General features: G+C 40.5%; 3 protein-coding genes across 4 annotated transcripts; 1 reads left to right on the top strand and 2 right to left on the bottom strand.

The window, feature by feature from the left end:
- Positions 1 to 257: 257 nt before the first annotated feature.
- On the bottom strand, positions 258 to 4693 carry krtcap2 (keratinocyte associated protein 2). Its single transcript, XM_044033769.1, has 5 exons — positions 4565 to 4693; positions 2921 to 3075; positions 2531 to 2594; positions 571 to 637; positions 258 to 477 (listed from the first exon to the last, which is right to left on the bottom strand). Exons 1-5 carry the CDS (start codon positions 4566 to 4568, stop codon positions 357 to 359), a joined length of 411 nt encoding a protein of 136 aa, XP_043889704.1. The 5' UTR covers positions 4569 to 4693; the 3' UTR covers positions 258 to 356.
- A 307-nt stretch (positions 4694 to 5000) lies between these two features.
- Positions 5001 to 6973, bottom strand: LOC122774460 (transmembrane protein 107-like). Of its 2 annotated transcripts, none has more exons than XM_044033768.1 (5): positions 6504 to 6973; positions 6201 to 6268; positions 6026 to 6126; positions 5418 to 5514; positions 5001 to 5304 (listed from the first exon to the last, which is right to left on the bottom strand). In XM_044033768.1, exons 1-5 carry the CDS (start codon positions 6588 to 6590, stop codon positions 5235 to 5237), a joined length of 423 nt encoding a protein of 140 aa, XP_043889703.1. In that variant the 5' UTR covers positions 6591 to 6973; the 3' UTR covers positions 5001 to 5234. The 2 variants fall into 2 exon arrangements, with proteins under 2 accessions (XP_043889703.1, XP_043889702.1); XM_044033767.1 differs by lacking the exon at positions 5418 to 5514 and adding an exon at positions 5597 to 5693 and having other exon boundaries at positions 6504 to 6943.
- Positions 6974 to 7390: 417 nt separating this feature from the next.
- trim46a (tripartite motif containing 46a) lies at positions 7391 to 15756 on the top strand. The gene is made up of 12 exons (XM_044033764.1): positions 7391 to 7776; positions 8717 to 8975; positions 9486 to 9636; positions 10505 to 10703; positions 10794 to 10940; positions 11005 to 11100; positions 11468 to 11721; positions 11798 to 11919; positions 12015 to 12344; positions 13022 to 13251; positions 13329 to 13396; positions 14134 to 15756. Exons 1-12 carry the CDS (start codon positions 7717 to 7719, stop codon positions 14579 to 14581), a joined length of 2364 nt encoding a protein of 787 aa, XP_043889699.1. The 5' UTR covers positions 7391 to 7716; the 3' UTR covers positions 14582 to 15756.
- Positions 15757 to 18481: the final 2725 nt, after the last annotated feature.

The raw sequence follows: 18481 nt of genomic DNA, 5'->3' as shown, positions 1-18481 counted from the left end.
AAAGTCCTTTACAGAGTTTAATTACAAAATGAATTAAACAAAAAAAAGCAAGTTCATGTGCCGATGAATATACAGTACAAACAACATGATGGTACGATGAATCTCTTCACAACCGGTGTAACAACAGTGCTGAGGAAAAGGAATGTAGATAACTGTTCAGGTATTTCTATTTCGGGCCTTACATGAAGTATACCAAGAATATTCAGTTTTATATCACTGTAAAAGAAGGAACCACAAGTCTGCAAATGGGGTTGTTGATTTAGGAAATCATTGAGACAAAATCTGCATGGCACTGTTGCACTGGTCATCTGCACGTGGAAGATAATGACTGGTTAACATGATCCCACACAGATTTATTAGTTCTTCCTTTTGCCCTTGCTAGCAGCCTTTGCTGGTGTTACTGCAGGAACAGCTGCTTGGTAAAGGGCGGCAGATATTTTGTTGATGTAGTACAAGGCGAAGAGAGAGAAGATAAGACTGGACAAAAAAAAAGAAGAACAAAGCAAATGAATAACATTTTCATTTGTAAAGCTGAGGTAGATATTTAAAACAGACATTACTGTCACATACCATGTTGTCACACAGACGCGGTGTACCAGACCAGAAGCAAACAGGGACAGGCACAGGCACAGGAGAACTGGAAGATGAGAGAATAATTAATAAAAGAGAGGAGCAGAACTGGACAAGACTTCAGATCAGATCAAGTGTACATGTTACCAAGAGGGTATACGCAATCCCTAACCAAAGGTGATATCTTCTACGACCACATCTAGAGCGGAAACAATTAATTTATTATTAATCGATTACTAAATAAATCGACAAATATTTTGATAATTGAGTAATCGCTGCAACGCTTTTTCATGATTAACAACAAGATTTCCGATTGTTTAAGCTTCTTAAATGTGAGTATTTTTCTTAATTTCTTTGCTCTGGATAACAAAGAAATCATTCAAAGTTAATCAGATTGGTTTGTGCACAAAACAAGACACTTGAGAACATTATCATTTCCAGGTTTGATGAACTTCCGCACAACACTTTTTAAGGTTTTATGATATTTCATGGACCAGGCGATTAATCGAAAAAATAATCGACAGATCAATCGATTAAGAAAATAAACGTTAGTTGCAGCTCTAACCACATCAAATATCGGTGATATTTGTTACAACCGTCACAAACAGTTCAACAAAAGCCTTTTATTATTTGACAGTAAGGAGCTAAAATAGCTTATTTGTTGTTGTTTTTAATTCAATCGATTATTTTACTTCACCAACACAAACAGTTCTGCGATTGGGCTGACTTGACTGTTGCCTATCAACCCAAACAATGAGCACAGTACACATTACAGCAAAGTTTTCCCCACTCTCGGTGAATGGAAGACTTATAAATCAATGTAATATGTGTGCGCTTACAAAGATTTACAACTGAACTCACTTCTGGAAAAATGTCATCTTTTGGACATAGTTCTCTACAATGTAGTGTTAAACATTTGGGTTTCTCAGTTTAAAACATTAACAAAAGGTTTAGTTGTATGATATTGTGAAGCTGTGTAGAATCATGGGAACTGTTATTGGCAGCAGAATGTGCAGAAAATGGCAAGGAGTAGTTGTGATCCATTAGTGACAAATAAACACAACAAAATTCAAAAACAAGTATTAGGATAAATAAATAACTCAATTGTAATGTATAGCCGTCATATATGATGGTATACAAATGTTTAAGTCATGCAAGCGCCCTGCAATACTCAGGACTGGACAGTTGTAGAAAAGTATGTAGGAGAGTGGATTGTGTGCATGCTGTACATGTTGTTACTTGCTCTGACACTCATAAATGACCCGTAAAGCGTCCATTGTTGTGTCACAAAGGCAGAGATCGGCAGAGCAGATGACATCCTTAAAAAGCAACCTAAATGAAATGGTCCCATTACCTTTAATATAAATACAGATTTCTATGGATTTAAAGAGCGTTAGGAACATATTGGTTAATGTGACTACACTACTCAAACAATATATATTACATTTTATTATTATTGTTGTTGTTATCAGTATTATTATTATTATTATACATAATATTTAAAAAGGCAGAAATGCTAGGCATTCAATCTTGAATTTTTACTGTCATCATTATCTTTAATTCATCAGGTGATCAGCAGTTATTGTAATGAATGATTACTTTAAACACTGGTGAATTACTACATCCATTTATTTAAAAATATCCTGTTTTAACATGAAAAATAATTAGTCCAAAAACAATGCTTCAGTCTGAATTTCACCATATTTCTGCTGTGGCTTTGTTATTTGTCTGTATCCCAGCTTTTATCTATTATTACCAGGTTTAAGGCAGGGGGTGGAAACTGTGGAACAGCACAGAGCCCCCAGGCCAGAGTGAGTCCAACTCTCGCCTGAGTCTGGCCTGACTGAAGGTGTACATGCAGTAGAAGCTTGACTCCCAATTACATAGTCATTCTAAAATCCTTTTTTTCCCCTAATGTCATGCAAATGTACTGTAAATATGTTTGACTGTCACCACTTACTCTCTGGGAATATCTTGGCTTGGAATCCCTTCCCAAACATCAGGTTCTCCAGATTATTAAATGCCTGGAAGAAAGGTCAAGGCAGAATACTACATGACGTTATTTGTAGCTTTGCTATAGATGAAAATAAAGGTTCTCTTTATATTTTTAATAATACTAAGCTGGACAAAGGGCAGTAACAAATGTATATGTATTTTGTATTATATATTACTCCTGCGCAGCAGGGGGTGTATGGTGAAGGAGCAGGGGGTGTATGGTGAAGGTTGACGCTGACCAGAGAATATTTAACTTTATCCAGCGTCATGTGTGTTGCTGTTAAAACTGGAGCAGTTACTCAGTATTAATCTTAACAGTGAACGGTATAAATGTGTAATATAAGTGAAAGGATACAGTGAGGGAGCAGATGAAGAGGACTGAGCCGAGGAAACCTCCCAGAATGGTGAGCCACTCAGTAGATCCCAGCTGCTTGCTGAACATCTGCATCCCAGCAAATACCAGCACTGAGAGCAGACTGGACAGCACGAGTGAGGTGCCTGTGTTCGCCGCTAAAAAGTCAGGAAATACAACTTCATCAGGAAAATTCTGTTTATTAGAAACAACTACCTTCCTGCAATAAAGCATACATTCATTAAATTGTAAATTGTAGTTTTTCATTACGCCAGAATAAGACAGTTATATTTATATCATCATATTGTAATCATCTTTTAAATTCACCAATACATTTTGCTAAATGTTACACAGTGTATATTTAAAGAGACATTGCTTTAACTGTATGATCATTTTAAGGGACACAGTGTGTGATGCTCTAGAACTCAAATGAACTCATATAAAGTGTCTGTTATTAAGTGTGTTGTCAGTGGGTGAACATAATATTAACACGTCAACAAATAAAGACAGTTTAAATACATCTTCTACAATTATTATCAGTGTCTTAAAAGCTTTTTCAACAAAAACATGAATTTGTAGCATTAGAAAGTTGTGCATACAGTGAGTGTCTCTCAGGTCGAGAAGTCTTTACTCTTCACAGAGTTATGAACTAATTCAATAATAAAAACAATGAAGTAGCCTTTCAGCACTTCAAAGACACTTCAGCAGCACAACCTATGAGTCACATTAGTTGTATTACATGGTATACTCATATTATACAACTACTCACTCTATTACCACTGTAAGTTTAGGAGTATATTTAATTATATGTATAGTATAATTGGTCGATTCTTACAACTGTAATCAGGATTTCATGGGTAGCATATTCTGATGGACCAATAACACAAATCAAATAATGCTCCCACTAATAAATGTAGTCATATCATAACACTACTCACTCTATTATGACTGCAAGGGGAAGTGGAAAAGCAAAAGATAGCATTTTTTGACGGAGGAGCAAAATCTGTCAGAACACCGGCATAGTTTATGAGATGTACCCGATACTGTGAAATCAGCGGGTAACGTGAGTGGGGGGATTAGGACATGGCACGTAACCTGGGATTTAAATGATGTGGAGAAATCAGAACACAATTCTGATTTTACAAATATAACGTTAAGCTAAACATGTAATCTTCGTAATATGTTTTTCAATAAAGAGAATTGATTAATTATATGAGAACATATGCCACGTAGAAATATTTTCTACGTGGCATCGTAATTTCATTTGCAACACAGTTTTATTAATTTATAAATATCAGCACTTTTCATCTCACCGCTGAACTCTCTCTAAACGTAACGCCACGTCAGTGTTCGCACACAAACCTTGTCCGACATTAAAGCCGTTAGCTTTATGCTAAAATAACCCTTGCTGTCAAAAGTAAGCCACAAACAACAAAATGCTTTACATTCGGAGACAAAACAAGAACAAAAAACGGATAATGTTGTAGATTTACAGAAAGAGAATGGAGAGAATGGTTCAGTTAAGAGCAGTCGACTAGCATAGCATACCAGACTAGATAGGACTGCGCGCTACCGTCATACATATCTATGCAAATACAACTTTGCGTCATAACATAACTGACAAATAAATGTATCTTGCAAACATACCCATGAGTGATGTTAAATTAGAGTCCTTGAAATGAACACGGGGGAATAAAGTATAATTTCGTTGGACTAAGGAAACGGCCCCGTCTGCTAGGAACTAAAAGAAAACCCTCACTACATTACCCGGTCCTAATGAGAGGTGGGACCAGTGGGCGGAGACAGATCCTCGACAATCATAATTTAAAGTAATCACGACCACATAATGATTGATCATTTACATACATACAAAAACAATAGCAATATCAATTTTGATTAATTAATAAACAAATTATTATTTCCCACTGGAACTTGACCTTGCCATTTTATTCAATTAATGTATGAGTGTTTCGGATATTTTGCCCTCCAGAACCAGATCTTTGGATGTGCATACAAAAATAGAGAGTATCAAAACAGTTATAAAGAGAATAATAATAAAAAAAGGCAAATGACAAACAAGAAAGAATTTGTATAAAATGTATTTGTGTCTGAAAATTACAGCAGTGGTTTCTAAAAAAATAAGCACTTCAAAGTTTTCAAAGTTACAACTTACACACTCACAAGTCTCTCTTTGTAGAAATTGTACAAATATGAAAAATATAGGGAGTGGCTTGTATATGATGGTTTAGGTGTTGACTCATTGAGACGAGTACTGTGTTTGGGATCTCCTCACATCTTGTGGACATCGTCTGTCTTTTTATAATGGCTTCTTTTTCAGACCAAAGACAGCAATGAACAGAAGAATCTCCACAAAAGCAGGTAACACACTAGAGGGAGAGAGATAAAGATCAACAGGACATTATTTATATTTGGTGTTTCTGATTTTTCTCTCTTTATCAATGCAAACATCAACACACAGACAGACACACACACCACAAACCTGCAGACTGCAAAAATAACCCAATATGTCCAGCATTCCCACTTCTCAAATACAAAAAAAGACAAGGAGACAGCTGCACTGCAGTGGACAGCCAGTGCTGGGTGAAATATTTGTTAGGGAAAACACTTCTGCAAAATGAGCACATACAGTATTATAGTGTATACTGTATATACACTAACCTGCAAATGGCAAGGATCCACCAGTAGATGTCACACTCCCACTGCTCAAATAGAAAGAAAATCAAAGCCACTGAAGCACTGGCATGGACTCCTATTGCTTTTGAAGGTTGAAGTCATGGAATTGTAACTGATGGCTAGATTGTTTTTGTTTTGTTTTTGTTTTTGAATATAACTTTATCTGTTTTACACACACACACACACACACACACACACATATATATACAATTACATTACACTGACACTCAGTGAGAGTGAGAAGGGTATAACCAGCAACCAGCTACAATGGTCCCAGTGCATTATCAAACTAGGGACATTCAGCCAAATACCTTACACATATCAAGGCACTCATGGATGTAATTTTAAATTAAATATGTTACTGTTGAACTCTCCTGTTTCAAGCACGTAACCCACTGTGGTTGTGAAGGATACACAGGAGACTTTGACTGCAGTTGAACATGGACACTCCTGAGAAGAATCCGGCCAGCTCTATGGCAAACAGACCGAGTGTGACTCCCAAAGCCACCACCAACCTGAAACAAAGTGACACATTTGTGTGTGTTTTTTCTTGTTTTGTGAGTGTTACATTTGACAAATGTGTCCTTACTTTCTGTCTTCAGTGTCATATTGCTCTTGCGTGAAATCCAAAGGTAAGCACGCCTTTACATTGTTGTCCTGTTAGACAGACATTACAACAGCTCAGTGAGAAAAGCACTAAAATCCATTTAAAAAAAAGAGACCATCCCTGTTTGTTGAGGATTAGCCTAATAGACGTTGAAAGAAAATGGATGTTTGTTGATGGTCCCTGAGTGAAATATACAACCTAAAACGACAGTTCACAGATTACATAAAACCTTAATAATTCTAATATATCATATATGACTGTAAAACGTAGACATGTGTGACTTACCCTTGACCAGAAGATAGTGATAACGATGACAAGGTGAGCTATGATAGTGAGAAACCGAGCAGGAACGATACTGCTGACAGCCGACATGCTAAGTCAACACTGACTGTGTTTTTTTCTCTATGTGTTGAGGGTTATAGCAATAACCGCGTTTTTAATCTTTTAACACTTAGCTACAGTTTGATCACAGACAAACACGAATAACATCGGTCGAGGTTGAACGTGAGTTACATGTAGTTAAACTGATAATAACAATTCATTTGATTTACAAAGCACTTTCAAAGTGCAACAAGTTAAAAGGTACAAGCCATTTCGCATATATGTTTTTTTTTAACAACACTACAAACGACGTCGACGGTGTAAACGCTAAAGGCGGTTGCTACAACAACCGTACAGACGGTGCATTCTTTTTAACTGACCGACCGGGCGAACATCTAGAATTTAAAGGTTCCGGTGTTGGGTCGAAAGCTGTTTCCTCGCAGACATGTGTTACACCTCTCGTATTTCCTGTCGCAAACCCCACTCTCTGTGGTTATGTTTTGGATAAGACTGGGTTCAGAATAAGAGCAGATAGTGAAACATAATCTCAACGCGGATACATCTTTAGACACACAACACAGGACACGGACGACATTTGAGAAAGGACGAGCCGCCACCCCTTTGTCCAACAGTGCCATCTACAGGCAGTGTGAAAAATAGGCCACAAACGATTGAACGATTGAGCGTAAAACATGGAATAAACACCATCTTTTCTACATTTGGTCGCTATAATAGTGGTTTCACTGCTCATGCATTGTTAAATATGTAACACATACTCCATAAATCAAAACAAAATAGCGACTGCTGTCACAAGGAATTAAATAATATCTTATTTTGTTATCATTTTTGGTTTCGTTGTCAATGCGGCTGTGTGTGTGTGTGTGTGTGTAAAACAGCCTGCGCCTCCACCTCCCTCTTATTTCTACGACGACTCGTTGCTCTAACAGACGCCACATAATCAGCGTGTGCGCAGCAGCTCACAGTCAACACGGAGAAGCACCTGGAGCAGATCTGCTGTGCAGGGTCAGCAGTCACTGGTCCAGGCCTACAGCTTTTGTCTCAGCGCCAATGAGTAGGTTACACATCCTGCTCCAGGCTGATCCTACAGCTGATCCTACCACTCGTTTTATATACAGTCTGTGGTGAATGTTGGAGGCAGCAGCTTGACAGTGGAGACATGGCAGAAGCGGAGTTACAAACCTTTGCCTCCATCATGGACGCGCTGGTTCGCATTAGTGTAAGTATATTTTATTCTCATCATTTAAAAAAAAAAAAAAAATCATCAGCGCGTGCTATAAATAAGCTCAGCTGCGCGTCTTTTGTCCACCGTCTGCGTATTTATTCACACAATAATTTCGACAACCCCCTGAATACACGTAGCCTGTGTCCTGAGGCGTTTAGATGTTTTTTTCGGGCTCTAAATTAAACCAGAGAAATTGTTGCGTTTAGGCGAAGCTCTGTCATTGTGGGTAGAAACACACACACACACACACACACACACACGTCACATAATCTTAACATTCTAACAGGTAAAACAGAGGGTGTTTGATGCTCCAAATTAACCAAATATACTACAGCAGGTGAAAATGCCTGCTTACAGGCCGCGCATGATGGGGAGGTAGAGCTGATGCGCGTTGTCATAGAAACGGGATGCTGCGTTCAGAAGCTGCAATACTGGAATAGGGCCTACATAGTCAACTGTCGACTTCTTGGTCAGTAAACTATTGTTCAAACCCTGACGCCATACTTCACTACCTATCATTTTATTTGTATTATTTTAACTTACCCTATATTTTGTAGCTTATTTTTACAGTTCACTTTTATTGATTTATTGCATGTGACTTTTTGTTGTGACGTCCGTACAGCACCTTGAACATACCTTTGTGCTTCATAATTGCTTTATAAATAAAACTTGCCTTGCCTTGCAAAACGCATGTAAAACTGAGGTGGTGACAAATAGAGTAGGAAAAAACTATGCTCTTCATTTTACAACTCTCCTGGGTAGTTAAAGATCTCATAGGTTGCTCAGCATATTTTTCCTCCACTTTTGCTCTCTTCCTGTGCTCTGTCTTTCCAGCGGTGCAACATCTGAACAGCAACTGATTCTGCAGAGCTACATATACCGGTGACTCAGCCTATATCTGGTCTGACACCCTGTACAATTCTCTCTTCTCCAGTCAAACATGAAGAGTATGGAACAGGAGCTGCGCTGCCCAGTGTGTGACGAGATGGTGAGGCAGCCTATCCTTCTACCATGCCAGCACAGTGTGTGTCTGCTGTGTGCAGCAGAGGTGTTGGTACAAAGAGGTTATCCTCCCCCAGATCTCCCTCCTGAGCCAAACTCGCCAGCCTCCACACCCAGCACCCGCTCTCCACGCCAGACACGCAGACCCACACCAAGGACCCCTGACCGCCTGGAACGCGTCGTCAGAACAGGTAGTGAAAGGACTGAGATGGAAACGTTGAGTCATTTATCAGTGAGCTGTGCTGGAATGTGTGAGAGAGGAGGAAAAGTCACCTCAGTGTCCAAGTGACCACAGAGTGACAACACTTGGAGTGATGTCACTGTCCTCTTGGATTTCTATGCTATGCCCACAAACCTCTTGTATTTAAATGCTGCTTCTTTAACTGCATGCAGAACAATGGATGTGGAAGCAGGGTGAGTCAAAGAGGCAGAAAGGCAGTAAGCATTTATGAGCAGCTGTGATTTCAGAATGTTTGTGAGCAAAAAAAGCATTTCCTCTTCTGTACACTGACCTGTATTTATCCCTGTGTTCCGTGTAGAGTTATGAGGGACTTTTGTTTTTACATTTTCTCACCAGTCTCTTTCTCCCAACTGTCTGTCATCCCCACACAAATCATCTATTCAACACCTTTTCCCCCCTCTACAACTCCATCTTCCTCCTTTTCTCACTCATTTCCTCTACATCTGTGTCCTCGTAACAGTGTGTGGTACATACCCAGGGCGAAGGCGGAGGGACATCGCCCCTCCCCCCATGCTGTTCCCATGTCCTTCCTGTCAGCAGGATGTGGAGCTTGGAGAAAAAGGCCTGACTGACTGCTTCCGCAACCTCACCCTGGAGCGTATCGTGGAAAGGTGTGCATGTGCACAAAACCATAAATACAGTGTGTAGACTAAAGCAGACCGAGTAGTCAGAGCCTTTACTGCTGTCCGGAGCTTTTTTATTTTATTTTATCAGGCGATCATAATTAGTTTAGAAACAGAACACTCTCAAATTTGGATAAAATCCCTTTTAACCTCTTCTGCAAGCAACAAATAAAGGCAACAGAGGAAGAGCCTGGTCCATTCTGATTTATACATGAGACAGGAAATCATTTGCTGGAATGAGTTCATGAATCTTCTCTTTTACCCTAGATTAAAGGCAAAGCCTAAGAGCGGCTTGCAGGGGCAGCTAAAAAAAAACCCTCTGCAGTGTCGGACAGCAACAATTCTGGTGAAATGGTCAAATCCTTACAAACATTAGAGTAAAGAAACTATTAACAAAACATCTCCCACATGTCAATCATTATCTTAAGTCATCAGTTTAAATAGTGAATATCAAAGTGACAGGGCAAACCTAAAAACATTGCACCTTCTGTGTCACATATCACAGAAGTCATACAATAAAATGCAAAAGGACAGCAATCACATCAGCATTGACAAAATTAAATAGTTCTGAGATGGAGAGAGAGAGTTGTGGGGATAGATGTTTTCCCAGTGAGTCTGTGGTTATTTCGGTTTGGAGAAATGTGAAGGTGCATTTTTTACTTTGCAGAACACTCTAACAAGACAGGTGCTGGCAATGTATCCAGGCCAGGCAGTTAAAAGAGTTGGACTCCAAACTACTGAAATGAAAGCAGGGCAAACCCAGACAAGTTTACAAAACTCCTGCCTTGGTTTCTTTTCTTTTTTTTGTTACTGCTGCAGAAGTGCCTAAGCCCCGCCCTTATCTCTGTGTTTACAGGTACAGACACACAATGAGTCTTGGCAGCGTTGCCATCATGTGTGGTTTCTGTAAGCCCCCTCACTCTCTGGAGGCCACTAAAGGCTGCGCTGACTGTAAGTCCAACTTCTGCAACGAGTGTTTCAAACTCTACCACCCATGGGGAACACCCCGAGCTCAGCATGAACACATTCTACCCACCAACAACTTCAGGCCAAAGGTTTGTTTGGTTTTTGTGTTTAGTTCATGACAAGGAACATCACATCGAGTGTCATGTCTCACGCCTTAATCCTCCACGGCTGCGTTCTAGGTCCTAACATGCACAGAGCACGAGCAGGAGCGATTGCAGTGGTACTGCCGCAACTGCCACAGGTTGCTGTGCTCACTCTGCAAGCTTCAGCGTGTCCACCATGGACACAAAGTGTTGCCTATAGCACAGGCCTACCAGGCTCTTAAGGTGAGAGTGTGAAGTGTGTTTAAATATGATGTCAGGATACAGTTTTACAGCGTTTGTTCTACAGGACAAGGTCACAAAGGAAGTCAACTTCATCCTGGCCAACCAGGAGACAATCCAGAGCCAGATCACTCAGCTGGAAGCTGCCATCAAACAGATGGAGGTGAACCGGCTTTTATCTGCTTTGTTTCCACACTGTCTTTGCACACGTGCAGCAGAATCGGTCTGAGATTGTGTCAGAATTCCAATCCATGTACATTTCCATAAAGCAATAGTCTTGACACTGATCAACAACATTCATTTTGAATAGATATTATTATCATGCTTTTATAATGTGTGGTGTCAGGCCTAGTCTCTTCCTTACCTCAGTAATGTAACTAACAGTGCAAATGAGGGTACAGGTGATATTATTACACCCTCTAGAGGCCAAACACTCTAGTGCAACCTTTGCTGTAATCACTAAATCATCTTCACTGTTGTCACGTTTAATCTATCATGGACTCACTGGAGCTCTCTCTGTCTGTCCGTAGGCTAACAGCTCAGTGGCTCTGCAGCAACTGACCTACTGTATCCGGGAGCTGGGAGCAGCTGTAACCGAGCGTCAGGGAGCTTTGGCTCTGGCCCTGGAGGCATCTCGGGGCAGGAGGGAGGAGGCTGTGTCTGCTCAGGTCTCAGAGAGGCACGGACTGCTGGAACATGAAGGTCTGATGGCATACACAGTGGAGCTGCTCAAGGAGACCGATGCACCCTGCTTTGTTCAGGCTGCCAGAGTCACTCACAACAGGTACCTGTGGCAAAAACACGAGCCGACTCCGAGACTGTCTTCATTTCTGTCTGACATTCCTCATTTGTCTCTTCAGGCTGGTGAAGGCCATAGAGCACCTGCAGTGTTACTCTCTAGCTGCTGATCCCTCCTTCAGACATTTTCACTTAGATGCATCCAAAGAGGTCAAGATTATCAACAGCTTGGAATTCATACATGGTGAGCTGCGTTGTTTCTCTGGTATAAACAATTCAAAGGTGATTTATAGAAAGAATAAAAACCTGTATGTGTTCTTTGCTTCCATTCACCCACAGCCCCTCTAGCTCCAGTCATTGACACTCAGAAGACGTTAGCTTATGACCAGCTGTTTTTGTGCTGGCGCCTTCCTCAGGACTCGGCCCCAGCTTGGCACTTCTCTGTGGAATACCAGCGACGAGCAGGAGGAGCTGGGGCCTCATGGGGCGGCACCAGATCTCCTAGCACCTCAACCTCCTGGCAGCGCCTTGACGAAGTGAGAGGAACGAGTGCCGTGATTGACCGGCTGCAGATGGACAGCGTGTATGTGCTCAGGGTGAGAGGATGCAACAAGGCCGGGTTTGGAGAGTACAGTGAAGATGTGTACCTTCACACTCCGCCAGCTCCTGGTGAGACATTTACACCTGAGTCATTACATTGTCATTCTTTATTTACATTTCATACACTTGAAAAGTATTTTCATCTTCCAACCCATAAGAAAAAAGAAATAAGGCAATTCCTGGTTTATAATCCAAGTATTAATAGTCCCACAAAAGAACTGCAATGTAAATAATAATAAAAACATGTATTAACATTGAATTTTTTTGCTTTAAACTTGAACATTTCCACTATTAATTCATTTTTTTATTTTTATTTTTTTATGTTTGTTTTTAGCATCTTCACCAAACAGTCCGTTTTGTGTTTGGCATTCCAGTTCCATCCTCGTCAGACTCTTTCTGCCTCTGTGTTTCTTGCTCCAGGTCTGTCTTTATTTATTTACTGTACGTCATCCATTGTCCATTTCATTGATCTATCTGATCAGCTGGAATATTATGTAGTGAGTCAGTGTTACCCCTCCCTCTGTTTCTCATATTTACTGTTAAAATCACTTCCTGTTTTACCCATGAACACACCTTTTTATATCCTCCCACTCTTCTGCTTGTTTTTCCATAACGTGATTAGACTTGCTGTAAATCTGCTCCAGTTTCATAATCTAATCTAACCCAATCCTGACTACTTTGTCTTTACTCACCTCACCATCTTTCTCCCTCTTCATCTCTCCATTCCTCCTCTCCCCTCCTCCCAGTGTTGAGTTTCTCCTTGGACTCTCGCTGGTGTTTGCATGCTGACAGGCTGGCCCTCGGTAAAGGCCAAACCTATGCTCGCAGTGTTCCCGGCCTCTCTCTCCTGCAGGCGGCTGACCACACACTCACGTCCTGCCACTTGTCTTCTGACCTGCTGGTTGCAGACTTGGCTGTCACTCAAGGTAGACACTACTGGGCGTGCTCCGTGGAGCCTGGTTCCTACCTGGTAAAGGTGCGAGAAAGTCTTGTTTGGTGCAATAATAGAATGAGCTTTTACCTTACATGCTGACTGCTTTCTGTTGCCTGCAGGTGGGAGTAGGGCAGGAGGCTAAGCTACAAGAGTGGTTCCACCTCCCTCAAGACATCGCCAGCCCTCGGTAACTAAATCTGATCACACTAAATATACAAAAGCTTGTAGAATTCACATCCACATCCACATTTCTGAGACGACCAAAGATGATACGGACAGCTCAGATCTGAGGAGAAGTGAGACGATGCCAAACATGAACAGTTAACAGTTGGGCATCCTCTGTCATTCCTGCCTGTGAATGTATTTAAAGGGTTTTGGAGAAAAGGGGGAGAGATGTCAAGTCAAGATGTCTGGCGCCTTCCTCTGCTGATACCTAGAGTCGACCATGGGGAGGGCTGCATAGTTGAGATATCGGTAGACAAATGATGGATTACTTTACTGAGTTGTTAGGTTTGTGCTTAGGAATGTACGTTTTTCCTCTTACAGTTACGCTCATGTCGACACAATGCCACATTAGTGTTGGGATTATGTGCCATGACACAATTGCCTGTCACTCTCCGCTCACATTGATTTGCAATTGATGTTTTGGCCACTTGGGGGCAGTGGAACATCATGTAAACACCACATTGATTTCAAGTTCACCTCATTCTTATAAATGAGGTTGATGAGACAGTACAGTAGAGATAAAGGTTATACAACTAAAAACAAAAAGCAACCCTACTTCTTATTAACACATTAGAAATGACTTAATGATTCAAAACACAGTCTTGTTAATGATGTGAAGGGAGCATACTTTAACTCCGTTTGTATCCTGGCTTTTCTCTTACTCGACCTACTTTTCTCCTCTCTCTGTTTCCCCCTCAGTTGTGACCCAGACAGTGGCCATGACAGTGGGCCTGAGGACGGCCAGGACTCCCCTCCCTTCTTCTTCCTCACTATGGGCATGGGTAAGATCCTTCTTCCACAAGGACAGAGTCACAGTCAGAGCCAGGGGGACAGTCAGAGCCATGGAGGAGTGCACTCCCATAGTAGTAGCCATAGTAACCCGTCTCGCCCTCACACTGCTCCTCTGCCACCACGACTGGGAGTTTGTCTGGACTGTGATAAAGGACGAGTCACGTTCTACGATGCTCACTCCTTGCGGATCCTCTGGGACGGACATGTGGATTGCTCAGCTCCGGTGTGTCCGGCGTTCTGCTTCATTGGTGGAGGAGCACTGCAGCTTCAGGACCTCGTGGCCAATCGGAGCATCGAAGAGCCGCCGCCGCGGAGGGTGACCATCCAAACAAGAGCAACGAATCTCAGCAAATGAATAAGGGGATTGTTCTTGGATGCAGCTCACTGAACACATGTGGCAGTGAGTTGATAATACGACACTTTTGATACTTGACTGGACTGTTTCTGCTCAATGTGGCAGGATTTCCCTGTCGGTGTGATTTTGGTTTGCATCTGCACTTGAAAATGTCAAATCTTTCTGTTCGCTTGGTGTAGTTTTGAGTTTGTCCTTCTTTTTTGTCTGCTTGACTATGAACAGTGTGGCTGAAATGGTTCTATGCAGAATACTGTTGACAGGGTGAGTCAAACACATGTATTACAGGCACTATTAGAAGCTCTGCTCTCTATTTACACACGTTTAGAGTTATCCCAGAAGAGCTGGGTAGCAAATTTGCATGCAGGTGTCTCTCTCTCTAGCATTCATAATAAACATATATGCAGAAAACTGATTGTCAACTTGTAAAAGCACCTCAGACGTACTGTATGTCTGATTTTCTATCTTGATTTTTATGTAGCTTCAACGAGCGTTAACAATGTGCATACAATGCGGAATTAGAGAATATGGATATTTGTTGGTTGTGGAATTGTAAAGTTCCGCAACTTCAGACATTTTGTAAAGTCACTGTTTTGCATTTCAAAGAGACCTGTGTGACATTTTGGATGGACAAAGATATTCAGTGCTGCTTCTGTGTTTTCAGACCACAACAAAGACCAGAGTTGAAAACAAATCAATAATAATGTTGACTCATTAAAAGATGGATGCATTTGTTTTTTTCTCATTTTGACAAACACATGTAGATGGCCTGCTTATTCAGTGTTAAACTGTGGAGTCTGAGTGATTTGCACAATATTATCGGTCAGTAAGAAAGAGATGGCGATAATTACTTTTTACTGTTACTGACTGTAACTCATTTGCAAAATGTAGTGAGTCGGTTATGTGTGGAGAATGTAAGAGTTATGTATCACTTCAATGTAAGAGACGGTCTGTATAGTAATATTTTCAAATCCACTGGCTCTAACTGTATTTTACTTTAGTAGTATTGATTTGTGTATGTGTGTGTGTGTGTGTGTGTGTGTGTGTGTGTTCTGGATTGTGTTACTGCACATGAATGACTTTTTTCTGTAACATCTCAGAAATCAGAATCTTCAAATCTAGACTTTGCCGAATGTTTCTATCATGTCACGAGAAATACAATAAATGAAATGGAGTCACTTTGAGTATTATTCTTAGTGCAGACTTTTAAATCCATCCCTGCATCTTAATTACGGCTCTCGTGTTACAACCCCTCAGCCAAATGGTCTGATCGTCACATGTTGACTTGACCTTTACAGAACGCAAACACTTTTTTGAAACTTATTATATGTGAGAATATAAAAACCATTACGCAGACACTGGTGCCACCTTCTTTGCACTCCCTTAATCATTCAAGCTTGAACAGGTTAAGTTGAACTTTTGTTCCACAGGGATTAAATATAAGAACATGGACACACCTTATAGGACGCCACATACAGAACAATGAGAGGAGGGCAACTGACTAGTTTGTATTTACTTTTCATTTAACTATAAAGCTGCTGTTGAGATACAATGTGGTAAAGTCAGTCAACAAATTCATATAAAAGTGGTAAACAAAACAACATAACACTGTTATATGACATATATATATATGTACGAAAAAGGATATATATAGAAACGCCAATTGCAAGACTGTGTGTGGGACGACCAGCACTTCACAATCATACATACATTGGTTTGAAGAATAAATGTAGTCAGTTTTGTCAATAAGAATAAGAATAAGTCAGGTGACACCACCAGTGTCGTAATGTAACAAATACTTTGTTACTTAAGTAGAAAATTCACGTATGTGTACTTTGTTATAGCAATTTTTACTTTTACTCCACTACATTACAGTCTTTGTTACTCGTTACTGCCAAATAAAATCAGAAGACGAAGAGTTGGTATTATGGTCTGTATTTATATAGAGCTTTTCTAGTCTTGATGAGCTGCTTTACACTATAGTTTTGCAATTCACCCATTCACACATCTTTCATAACGATTCACACGCTGCAACATGGGGTTAAGTGTCTTGCTCAAGGACACATATAGACTAGCAGAGCCAGGAATTGAAGTTAAAAGACAACTCTTCTTTCTACCACTGAGCTACGATGGCTCAATCCTAACTCCTCACTTTTTATTAGATAAGTTTACTTAAGCACATTTCACATTAAATGTCACAGACTTTAAGACTTTTATGGTAAGATACTTGTACTTTTACTCAAGTATCACCTTTGGGTACTTTCTACAACACTGGATGCCTGAGATGAGGGCCATGCTGTGATCAGGAGAACACAAAGTCTTCACAACAACAGCCGTGTGGTATTTCAAGTCTGCTCTTCAAAGCACTTTCATTCAATCTAACTGTTTGTGCAGTGTCCGATGCAGAAATGGACCAATCCATCAATCGGCACTCTGCCATTTCGACCTATTTGTGCAAGAACGCGAGGGTCATCACACACACATGGCTTTTGAAAGTGATCTCTTTAAAATGGCGGTGGTGATAATGAGGGAGGCTTGTGCAGGAAGCAAAGGTGTAAAATGTGTCAACACTGACTCGTCTGGCCTCACAGCTGTGATGACATGTCTGACACGGTAAGTTAAGAGCTTGCAGCGTCTTTCAGGTTCCTTCGCGCTACACCTGAGTTACACCTGAAACAATCTCTCTTTCTCCCTCGCTCACTCTTGCTCTGTGTGCACGGCTGTCGGACCACATTGTTGTTCCCATTTTTAAAACGTATGTGTGCCTTTGCAGCAAAGAGGCCTGGGTTTGTGACCCATTTTGTACATGTCGGACTCTCGGGCCGCTCTGCAGTGGCAGTAGTAGTAGTAGCTTTGAAAAAGCATTTTTACAGATCAATACAGCGATAAATTCAAGTGTTTTAATATTTTGTGCATCACATCCAACGTCTACGTCAAATACAATATTAAAAATCCTTGACAAACTTTTGTTTGAAATGTGTGAAGCAAATAATGCAGTAACATGTAAATGAAGAAGTTTGCGAGCATGAACTACATACAGTACAATCCAAATATTGCTCCATTCATTTCAAAGTGGGTTCATTTTGATTTCATTCATTCAACCAATGGAAGGACTATATACAGTAATTGTGTTCCGGTTGGGTATAAACAGCAATGAAATGTCAACCGTTTTCTTTTTGTAGTATCATTCTTTTATATAATAGTGTATCCGTATAAAAACCTTTAAATGTGTTATTATCTTCATTTTCTGAGTCAAATGCGGCTCCACATTCATTTAAAATGGCTCTTTTCATCCTAAAGGTTGCAGAGCCCTGCTCTAAATTCACAGTAGGTGTGAGTGTGAGGTGTTGTTATCCTCATGTAGAGGATAAAGTGGTAGAAGATGAATGAATGAATGAATGAATGAAAACATATTTGTATGTTTTGTATGTTACTCATTGTGTATAGAAACGAAGATGAATAAAAAAGCACATGAGCTGGGACTGAACATTTCTATTTGCACAACAAATAACCAAAAGTGTGAACACGTTGTCTAAGCTCCACTATTCATCTAAACACAGTTAAACTCCATGGCCTGATGTTCCATAAACACAGCACAAGGAAGTGTTTTTCTTTCCTGTTTTAATTTCTAATCTAGTCTTGGCTCAGACCCCAGTGTGGTTGCATCATTAAACTAAAGCTACTGCTGAGTGTGGCTTACTCGTGTTTACCTGCACAACTCCTCCTGACAAAAGTTAAGCCACTGTTTGTCTGTGTTTGCACACACACGAGTAGGCGTGACAGTCACCTGACTTTTCAACTGAATGAAAATTGTGTTGTTGGTCCTTGTCAACCAGAGGGTGAGATAAATATGCAGCGATAGGTCAATATTGTTTTTTAAATTTAAAATAAACGCAGAAAGAG

This window comes from Solea senegalensis, linkage group LG9, assembly GCF_019176455.1.
Source record: "Solea senegalensis isolate Sse05_10M linkage group LG9, IFAPA_SoseM_1, whole genome shotgun sequence".
NCBI classification, from domain to species: Eukaryota; Metazoa; Chordata; class Actinopteri; order Pleuronectiformes; family Soleidae; genus Solea; species Solea senegalensis.
Note: the sequence above shows the minus strand (reverse complement) of the source record. Positions and strands in the feature narration are given on the sequence as shown.

Bases quoted from the DNA above. Each gene is read 5' to 3' on its own strand.
- LOC122774460 (XM_044033768.1), bottom strand. From the start codon at position 6,590: ATGTCGGCTGTCAGCAGTATCGTTCCTGCTCGGTTTCTCACTATCATA. The intron at 6,269-6,503 runs GTAAGTCACACA...TCTGTCTAACAG, and splicing joins TCACTATCTTCTGGTCAAGG to GACAACAATGTAAAGGCGTG. The intron at 5,305-5,417 runs GTTTGTGGTGTG...CTCTCCCTCTAG, and splicing joins GTTATTTTTGCAGTCTGCAG to TGTGTTACCTGCTTTTGTGG.
- trim46a (XM_044033764.1), top strand. From the start codon at position 7,717: ATGGCAGAAGCGGAGTTACAAACCTTTGCCTCCATCATGGACGCGCTG. The intron at 7,777-8,716 runs GTAAGTATATTT...TCTCTTCTCCAG, and splicing joins ACGCGCTGGTTCGCATTAGT to TCAAACATGAAGAGTATGGA. The intron at 13,397-14,133 runs GTAACTAAATCT...TTTCCCCCTCAG, and splicing joins CAAGACATCGCCAGCCCTCG to TTGTGACCCAGACAGTGGCC.
- krtcap2 (XM_044033769.1), bottom strand. The intron at 2,595-2,920 runs GTATCCTTTCAC...CCTTTCTTCCAG, and splicing joins TCTTCATCTGCTCCCTCACT to GCATTTAATAATCTGGAGAA. The intron at 638-2,530 runs GTAAGTGGTGAC...CTCATCTTCCAG, and splicing joins AGCCAAGATATTCCCAGAGA to TTCTCCTGTGCCTGTGCCTG.